Source organism: Sabethes cyaneus, chromosome 2 (assembly GCF_943734655.1).
Source record: "Sabethes cyaneus chromosome 2, idSabCyanKW18_F2, whole genome shotgun sequence".
NCBI classification, from domain to species: domain Eukaryota; kingdom Metazoa; phylum Arthropoda; class Insecta; order Diptera; family Culicidae; genus Sabethes; species Sabethes cyaneus.
This window is the reverse complement of record NC_071354.1, coordinates 243,532,777-243,542,729: the sequence shown is the minus strand read 5'-3', so window position 1 is coordinate 243,542,729 and position 9,953 is coordinate 243,532,777. Positions and strand designations below refer to the sequence as shown.

At 43.8% G+C, this 9,953-nt stretch overlaps 1 protein-coding gene across 1 annotated transcript; it reads left to right on the top strand.

Moving 5' to 3' along the window:
• Positions 1–8,949: 8,949 nt before the first annotated feature.
• On the top strand, positions 8,950–9,652 carry LOC128736837 (uncharacterized). The gene is made up of 3 exons (XM_053831332.1): positions 8,950–9,008; positions 9,075–9,425; positions 9,487–9,652. Exons 1-3 carry the CDS (start codon positions 8,950–8,952, stop codon positions 9,650–9,652), a joined length of 576 nt encoding a protein of 191 aa, XP_053687307.1.
• Positions 9,653–9,953: the final 301 nt, after the last annotated feature.

Here is a 9,953-nt window from a genome sequence, read left to right as displayed (position 1 = left end):
TTTCGCCTCATTTTCTCTTTTCACCTGGCTGCTACCGCCGTTTTGTCAGTAAGCAGGTTGCCAACGCTATCATTGCACATCACAGGCATGGCACAATTCCTGCTCTCGCAGTTTTGTAGAAACTCCGTAGAGTAAGGAGGAATAAAAGTGCGATGGGGGTAATAGTGCGATTCAAGGATATATCGGTGCAGATTCCGAGTAAATTGCCTATATTGGCATGGATGGGTGACTACTTTGACAGCTTGAATCTAACGTAAACTTTGGTTGCTTACGAACTGTAGTTGCTGAGTTATGTGCAAATCTTAGTTGAGGGCAGTTTTGATGTAATTTTTCGATATACGGCAAATACAACAGAAGGATATTATTAGTCGAAAATTTGTAGCAGCGTTTTACATCACTCACATAGCTGTTTTAAAAATACAGTGAAAAGAATGTCCAAAATTTATTTCGCTTCTCCATAATTTAATCTAACCCCGTCAAGCGCCTAGCGGGGTAAAAGTTCGATTCACGGACGGGGCAAAAGTGCGATTCATGGACGAGGCAAAAATGTATAGCTAATTATATAAAGCTTTAGGCACTCTTTTACAGATACTCGAAATGAAAGATCTGCAGAAAACTGTGTGCTCAACAGATGTTGGCCGAAAAAAAACAATGTGTTTCCGTAGATGAAACAAAAAAAAACGTTTGGAAAAGTCTCAATCTAACAGAGGCTGCAATACACCAGCGCAAAATAGAAAAGGTGCAAATTGAGAATTTTCCTTACCGAAATATAACGCAGATTGAAGATAATATGGTTTTGTTAGTTCCGCTGTGCTAATTTTATGGATTCGAGCACTTTTGCCCCGCTAGTGGGTTAAAAGTGCGAATCGGCACTGGATCAGAAGAATGAAGAATTTATGTTGCATAACACTATTATTCCAGATGATTTATAGTTGAATGCGAAGACATTGAGGTACTGCATCACTATAAAATATATTTGGTTGTTGTCCTTTTTTATATCTCACGAAAATTGATGACAACTTCAAACATCGCACTTATGCCCCGCCCTACTCTATGTCACTGCGAACCTCTCCTCTGCGCCGACGAGCATGTGCACCTCGTACTCACGTTTTTATAGCCGGTGGGTTCTTGATTGATGACATCCGAAAAGTGTTGACCGTCAATCAAGACGTGATCGATCTGAGATCTATAGTTCCCATTTAGACAGACGTGGAAAGCGGGTGCTAAGATGGCCATTCCTCTAGCCGCAGCGAAATTCATAAGCCTTAGACCGTTTTCGTTGGTTGACAGATAAACGTTGTCTTCCAATGACAAGACGGAAGAATTCCTCCCTCCCGATTTGCGCATTTGTATCTCCGATGATGTTTTTCTCGTCATGTTTTAGGCACTCTCCATTGGTCCTCTCGAGTCTAACACAGAACTCGTCCTTAACATCATCGGATTTATCATTTATCGGTGCGTATAAGTTGATTGAGCTGTAGTTGAAGTTTTTTTTTGAAACGATGATTCTACAATTGATGAAGGGACGGTAAGGGAAAGTAATGAAGGATTTTTTTTCGGGAATGAAGGGGAAGGGTGGAAAGGAAGGGGGGGGTAATAGGTAGCTATGCTTAACAAGTTGTCGTGACTCCTATCTTTTGTCCAATGCTGGAAGATGCATGGGTCGAACCAAGCTGTAATCAGAGATTATAACCGGATTTGAACCCACAACACCTGCCAGGGCGTGTCGCTCACTGGTACCCGTGTACCCTTTGAACCACAGAGGCGCTGGACAAAAGAAGTCTGCACAACCCCCCTTATTAACCATAGCGACATGGGTTGGTCTATTTTTAGACACAAATTGTGCCTCTTCCCTTACCGTTTCTTCATCAATTGTAGAATCATCGTTTCAAAAAAATATTAATATATGCCTGACCGCATTTCAAGGTCATGACTAAAGTCACGAATTTGGAATTTAGTTGAAGAATTTGCACTTAATTCGCTCAACACGCATATACGGTCATCTACGGGCCCCCACTTGCTTTCCCAATACTACGAAACCGACTCCATATTCTACCTTTCTACCGCCACTATAGTAAATGTGGTGCCTGCAATAGGGTCTACTGCGCGAAACTCCCTTTCTTCGGAATTTGGCCATCGAACTTCCTGAATAGCAGAGATCTGCACTCCGAGTCGCTGTAGCTCTCGAGCAAGCAAGCCATGGAAAGTTTCATGCCGTGTCCCGTGTCCTATGCTGTTTGCGGTGGTAAACCAGAGTTTTGATATACTACCTTACCGGGGTCACGATACATATATCCCGCTGACGGGTATGCCATGGTAGGTGTAGCTTACGGGATTCAGCGTTTCATATTCAGCCGCTCGCTCCGAGACAGACGCTGTTTGAGCTGCCCCTCACCCAGGGAAAAGGCGCATTTCATACCCTATCTCCAAAAATACAAACTTTCAAAAAAAATCGAGATCACGTAGTTAAAATTATGCAAATTTTTCGTTTTATCTTCTTGTTCGCCAAATCTTTCAGTGCTTTTAGTGATAAAAGTTTTACGATAGAGCTCTTTTTCGTTCTTGAGTTATGACCAAAAAATCAACTACTGGCCATGCGCCAACTCGAAAGAATTGTTAAAATATTTCTGGCCCTACGATCATAGGTTTTTTTTGTATGTCAGAAAGGCATTGGGTTAAAAGGCCACTGCGACAGTCTTAATGATCGTCTTTTGTGGCAGGCCCCGATTGCTGTACACAGTTTACGGATCGCTCATACCCATTGATGGAGTTGAGCGGAATAGTTGTAATCCTGTGCCCCAATTCGGTACTACATGGTTTACAAAGCCAATGATCGTTTTGGGATTTAGGCTCCATACCCAAAGTAATAGTAGTGCTGCTTGGCTGTCCGTGGAGATACCGATTTTCGCATGCCTGTACTTTCGTTTCAAGCATATTGTTGCACAGATGTACATCGCATATACTTCTGCTTGAAAAACGGTGGGCAACTTTTCTAATGGGATAGCTTCCCTGATGCCGGGTCCGTAGACTTCGGAGCCTGTGCAGGCCCCCATTTTTGAACCATCTGTAAAAAAACAGATAGTTCCAGATGGAAGATCGGGCCCTCCATTATTCCACATTGAGCGATCTGTTTCAATCACCTCATATGGAACGTCCATATTGGGCCTGGCTTCCATGCAGTCAGAGACTGAAGTTACTAAGGGTGTCAGATTGAATTCCCGAAGTATGCGAAGATGACCGATTTGGTCACCTTCGAGTATGGTTTTACTCCTTTGCAACCGTAGTGCACCGAGCTCTGCTTCCTTCTTCACATGATGATGCAAAGGCAGTAAGCATAGCATTGCCTCCATGGCTGCAGCGGGTGTTGTACGCATGGCACTGGTAACTGTAAGACAGGCCAGGCGCTGCACTTTGTTTAGTTTGGCTGTCACCTCATTCACCTTTGACCACCATACGACTGCAGCATAGGTTATCCTAGGCCGTACAATAGTAGTATATGATCAAAAGGCTAGTTGAGGTTTCAATCCTCAGATTTTGCCATTTTTGACCCAGATTTTGCCATTTTTGCCAACACTGTTATCGAAAGCACTTTCAATATCAAGAAAAGCACAAAGCTGTCTCTTGATATTTAAGCGATTTCTCTATTAACGTCACTAAGCAGTGCAGTGCGGTTTCCGTAGATTTACCGTGTTGGTATGCTTGTTGACTTACATGTAATGGAGAGTTTTTTAAAAACTCATTGCGGATATAGTTATCCGTGATTTTCTCCATCAGCTTAACAAGCGTTGAAGTCAGACTTATCGGTCTGAAAGTTTTTTGTAACAAAATGGGTAGAATACCATCCGGACCTGGAGATTGCATTGGTTCAAAAGAGCTGAGTGCCCATTTGATCGAAGCCTCCGTGAACAATCGGCGTGCAAGTAGAACCGAGTCATTTGGCAGGCACATTGTGTAATGACCCATTCCGCTCCTGCCCGCCTATGTCTTGTCCGGTGGTCACTGTCGAGCCAGGGAAGTGCGTGTTCATTAGAACTTCCAGAGTTTCCCTGGTGTTAACAGTGAGACTCCCATCTTCTTTTTTTAGACCATTGCAGTGGTCCTTGGACATCGCTTTCTGCAGACGCGTAGCCTCTGGCAGAGTTTGTATGCTTTCGCAAAATTTAACTCGTGATTTCCTTTTGGCTTTTTGTAGCTCAGCGTTGTATTTGGTGAGGGAGGCTCTGTAGTCATCCCAGTTAGACGTGATTTTGGCGCTGTTGAACAGACGCCTTGCCTTCCGACGGAGATTGCTAAGCGTCTCATTCCACCAGGGCACATCACGGCAAACTGTTCGCGTGTTTACGGGACAGTTTGTGTTGGATGCGTCTGTGATCCTGCATTGCAGGTCACTAGCGGCGATATCCAGCTCAGCTGGAGTTCGTATATCATTGTGACAGAAATTACGTGAGGCAATCAGATGATCTCTAAAGGAACTCCAATTGGTTTTCCTCGGATTCCCGAATTGTTCTCTCTTTAGAGGATTAGCCTCGATGTCAAAAATGATATGTCTGTGGTCTGATAAACTTGGTTCATCAGAGACATGCCAATTTTTGACTTTCTCAGCTATAGAGGGGCTACATAGAGTAAGGTCTAGAACCTCTTGTCTGATAGCGTTTATAAGGGTGGGGTCATTCCCTACATTGATTACATTGACATCGTTAGAAGTAAGATATTCAAGTAGGTACTCACCCCTGTTATTTGTGTCAGAGCTACCCCATATCGTGTGGTGCGCATTTGCGTCGCAGCCTATCACGTACGGCTTGTTGACTGCCCTGCAGTACCGCACAAGTTCAGCAACCTCGGGCGGTGGTATTTCGTCCTTGTCCCCTGGAAAGTAAGCGGATGCAACGACTATCTCCTGCTTCCCTCTAGTCGTCGGGACTACCACCGTAATGGCAACGATGTCGCGTTGGATGAATTCTGTAATTGGAGAAAATGTTATTCTCTTATTTAACAGAATGGCACTCCTAGGCTTGGACTGTGTATTACAACAGATCAACTGACCATTAGCGTTGGATAGACCGAGGATCGTGGTATCGTTGATTCATGGCTCCTGGATCAGAGCAGCACTCAGCTGCTCATTGGTGAACCTCCGGCTTAGGACACTAGATGCGCCCTTGGCATGGTGGAGGTTCACCTGAACGCAGCGAAAGCTGCTCATTTTGTGGCAGGATTACCGTTTTCAGCTTGGTCCAATACTGGATCGAGCCTTGGCGAACGGGTACCAGCAACGTTTTCGCTGAGTTCAGCGGCTGGGTCGCCCACACCGGCAGGCTTCGGTGATGCCGTTTGCTGCAGCCATTTTTGACCGTGTTCTGGTCAGAGCAAGACAGTATCAAGTAGCCGTTCTTGAACTCGCAGCTCCTGAACTTGGGTCTAATGTCTGGAGTCTCCTGGTCAGCTATTTGATCCAGGAGAACGGCACGGACAGTCTGGAGCTGATCCGTAGTGAGCAGGGAAACGGGATAATCAGCCGTAGTTATGGCTACACTGAAAGCATCCACCATTTCCCTCTAGGTGCACCCCGAGGCTCGACTACGTGGTCTCTTTTTAGTGGGACCTTTGTTGCTGATGTTCGGCGACGTCGTATCAGCGGATCGTTGCCTTTTGGTAACGACCAGGTCCCGCTGGCTAGGCTGGCCGGCCGGCAGAAGGGCAAGTTCCTCCGCTTCGTCCTTTGAGTAGCCCTTGCTCCGATACCACTTTTGCCGTCGCCGTTGCGCGTTGGTGAGACGCTTGGCCACAATTCCGGAAGTCTCAGGTTGCCCCTTGACTTCAGGTAGTGTCGTCGGATCGGGAAGGTCGCTCTCCGCATTCCCTGTCTCGGTGAATTCAGGATCAGGGATGAAGCCGAGAGTCCTCCTTCCAGCGACATGCTGTCGAGGTTAAAGTCCTCTTCCATCCCTGTATCCATCTTTTCTCCAGTATCGTCCGTGCCGATCGGACTGCGCACTTACGGTCTACCGTCGTGCGCCACCTCTACATCTACTCCAGTGTTTATCACCAACTCTTGGGGGTCGTTGGTTGCCCCATCAATTATTTTTCAAGGCTATCCATGGCGATGGTTGTACTCTGCTGGGGAGAAAATCAACGGTTCTTTACCAGCTTGGAACAGAGGGAGCAATTTACTGCACAGGGTGCTCTGGTACCATGCAGGCTCCGTTCGACTTTGGGAAACTTTATTAGACCCCCCCCCCCTCAAGCATTCATCTCTAGGGACGGGTCGCGTTACACCGAGGATTGGGGTCCTCCTCCGCACTTTGCTCAGAATGCAGCATGCTCCTAGTCTACTTGCTACATTGAGAGCAAAAGATTTTTACAAGATTTGCCGCGGAAGAGACTCGATGTGCAGTTCCGGATGAATCCACCATAAATTTACCATGGAGCCATCCGGAGCTGCACGCCGAACGACAAATCTCCACACGCCTCCTTTATCCTGGCTTGTGACAGACAGCTCGGGTCCCGATCCAATTTCCCCATCACTTGTTCACTCTTTTTAGGGAGCCACCCGTGGCGGTTCATCAGCGAAGGTCCGTCACTGGCGGAGTTATCGATCATAGGTAGTAGGATCATAGTTAAAAGTCCTCGAAAGTAATACTCCGCAAGTCTCAGATCACGCTTAGCAAGGTTTTGAAATAAAAAGGAAATATTTGAGGGTCAAACACACCAAAACAAAAAAAAACAACTTTGAAGTGATTAAAATTTTCGATCCTTCCTTACCTTCTATGATTATTGAGATCGGTCGAAGCTGCTTTTGAAGGTTTCGACTAAATAAATCGGGTCCAAATTAACATTTTTACAAAACATGTGGTGTTCTTTTTGTTAAACTCAAGGTTAGTCAAGAAACAATAATTAGATTCCTAGTTAGTTAGGTTAGAAAATTATTTTACGTCATAGAAACAGGGATCATGGCACGAATTACTGTGCTGTGATCCCTAATGAACATTGATACCTAATCGCATACGATTTTTATTTGATAGCGATCACGGTTCTCTTTATCATAATAGCATAATCTGAAAAAGCATAACTTTCGCTGTGTAAATGGGAACTAATAGAATTCCTTGTTCGCAAGTTTAACAGAGGGGTAAAAATTGTTGTGGCTACAGCTATAACACCAACCCAGCAATCTGATTGGGTTTAACTGAACCGAAGCACGCGCGTCAAAAAGTTTAATTTAGCCGTGGCCATGAACAAGTTGTAGCACCGTAATCTGGGAAAAGCGGGCAACCGAGGCCAATTCGCGACGCTAAAGCTTCGCCTGAAAGAAAACTAGTGCACTCCTAACTAAACCAATCAAATAACAGATACCTACGCAGGGTGAAATCGTAACATCGCTATGTTTGAGGAGCACCGGCCTGCATCAATATGTAGGCTAGAGCTACTCGCCACCTAATTATAATTGAGTGATAGCCTATAAAACTGGTAAAGGAACAGCGGTTTCGGTTGTCGGGTGCCAACAGCCGCAGCCTTTTATTTCGTGTGAACTCGATAACCCTAACCCATAACACCGAAACATCGCAACGACCGTTTGACACGCAAGGATCGATGGGCTTGTTCAATTTGGTTTGATTTTAGATTTGCTTCCTGGTCAGTCGCTAACAAAAAAAGAACTGAACTCGAAAAAAAAAACACTGGGAGAAAACTTGGGAAAGTTATAAAACTTTTCAAATTATACCTGCACACCACTGTATCACATCAATCAGACTTTATCGAATGCAATTGATCAGCACCAGTTTTTCAAACACGAGGTTTTTATCGCATGCGCCAGGTTACTCTGATCACAATTTAAAACTCAGAAATTCAACTAACCATCAGGCTGGTTCGATCAGTAAAGTCCCTTCTGTAAATTGTTGTAAAGCCGTGAAATTTGTTAAACTGGTAACAGTTTGTGAATAAAATTTAAATAATTACATTGAAATTGAAAGCCCAGATTTGAATTTGACTTCATATTGTTTTTAATAATGTGGCCCTTTCAAAATGGGTTTTTAAAAGAAGGCTTCAATTTTTAGAAAAAATTCTATTAAACAGGCCTAAAAATTAGTTTACACCATTCAACAACCTGTAGCAGCTGAAGTAGTCTGAACCCTCTTTGATATGGAGGAAGCGCGAAAAGCGCCAGCCTTCGCTCTTGTGGTATCGCTTCCGTTGTCTATGCTGAAATGCACTTAGAAGGGTAAAGCGGGGCAAAGTATAAAGCTTCTAAGTTATCATAATTTTACTCTTCTAAAACTTTCAAAGCCTAAAGTCACCTAACGGTGATTTTCAGGGACATTTATAAAAACATTAACTTTTTTGTGGCCGTATGTATAAAAGAGTTAGAGCAAATGCTCCCATAAGATTTACACGGGAAAAGTAAAGGAAACTGTTTTATTTATACGGTCTATTGTCAAATTCGCGTGGATATTATATTCGCAATAACCTTTTTGTTCAACACAGTTTGACCTCACATTACCCTGTTTTACCCTTACCCTTCTAGACTTTTTGCGCGCTTTTTTTATAATATCCAGGTTGTAGTAGAAACTATCAATTGCAATTACCTCACTCCCCCATATTGAACGTTACGGCAGTTCCTCCGTCGTCGGGCTGGCTGGCTGGCCGTGTCGCTCGCTGATGGACGGACAATGTTGCTTTCGAAGCTCTCTGGAATGGTACTACTTAACGGGAAAGTTGTCAGTTTTAGAAGTGAAGTTTAGTTGCACGACCTACTATTTCTATGTGCACAGTGTTATCCAAATCGGGTTCGAACTACAATCCTAGTTCCCCACAAAAGGCAGTTCGATTGTTGACTTCTACGAGAACGGACAACATAGCATAGCGGGGACGGTGTCTAATTTGGAAACCAAAAAATTTAACCGTTTTCCCGCAACGGAGTGAAATTGCATTTTTTCTGCGCTTGCAATCGTGGGAAAAATGATGGCCAACGTAGCAATGCAGGCCTGGGGAACACACCAGAAAAGTGGCAATTGCAAGTAAGATTTAAACGTGTTTGAAATTTTTAAATCTGATGCTCCAATTTCTGTTACATAATTGTAAAGCACTGCTAATGCTGCTAAACTCACGCGTTCCCCAAGTAAATCCAGCGCCAGTGGTGGTCTGTTCAGCGAAACCCTTACGGCCGCGCTCGGAAATATACGAAAAAGCCGATTCAAGGAGATAACCGAGGAATTGAATCAGCACATCAACAAGGAAGAGAAGGACGAACCGTACCAGAAGCCGCTGTTCAACACGGATAAGATCCGACGCATGATGCAGCGAATCATCGAGCGGCAGTTCGAGGTGGACGAAGAGGAGCAACGGTATATCTACGATCCGTCCAAGAATCTCAAGATGTGCCAGAATATTTCCCGGCAGATTAAGGACCGTGTTAAGCACATGAATTATAAGCGGTTAGTTTTGGCAATGATTTAAGGGAGATCTTTTCTTAATTATTGTTTGTACGTTTTTCAGGCACCGAATTATCAGTTTGGCTACAATTGTGGAGAAACAACAGCAGGGTATTTACTACAAAATGAAGTACATCCTGGATCCAAAAATGGACAACTACATTCGGTATTACCATGAAACTCCGCACTTTTATGTGGTGGCAACCGTTATTCTGGTACACAAGGATTAGTTCGAATTTAATATGGACGTAAACGAAATAAATAAAAAATCATTTTTGGACTAACATAAAGAATACCAAATATTTTTGCAGTAACCATCGTAAGCGATAACTTAACGTGAACTAAATTCACCGTTTATAGATTAAATTTTTTGCATCAGTCATCGATCACTTGTAACCTCTTTCTCATTGATAACGAAACCGACAAGGGTTCCGTTTCAGAGTAGAACACACAGATAACACGGTGCTGTGGAAGTAGTTTCAAATCTATTTCGATAATTTAATTTTTTAAATTCAAACAACTTATGAATGT

Coding starts and splice junctions, on each gene's coding strand:
- LOC128736837 (XM_053831332.1), top strand. CDS start 8,950: ATGATGGCCAACGTAGCAATGCAGGCCTGGGGAACACACCAGAAAAGT. Junction 9,009..9,074: donor CAGAAAAGTGGCAATTGCAA/GTAAGATTTAAA, acceptor ATAATTGTAAAG/CACTGCTAATGCTGCTAAAC. Junction 9,426..9,486: donor AAGCACATGAATTATAAGCG/GTTAGTTTTGGC, acceptor TACGTTTTTCAG/GCACCGAATTATCAGTTTGG.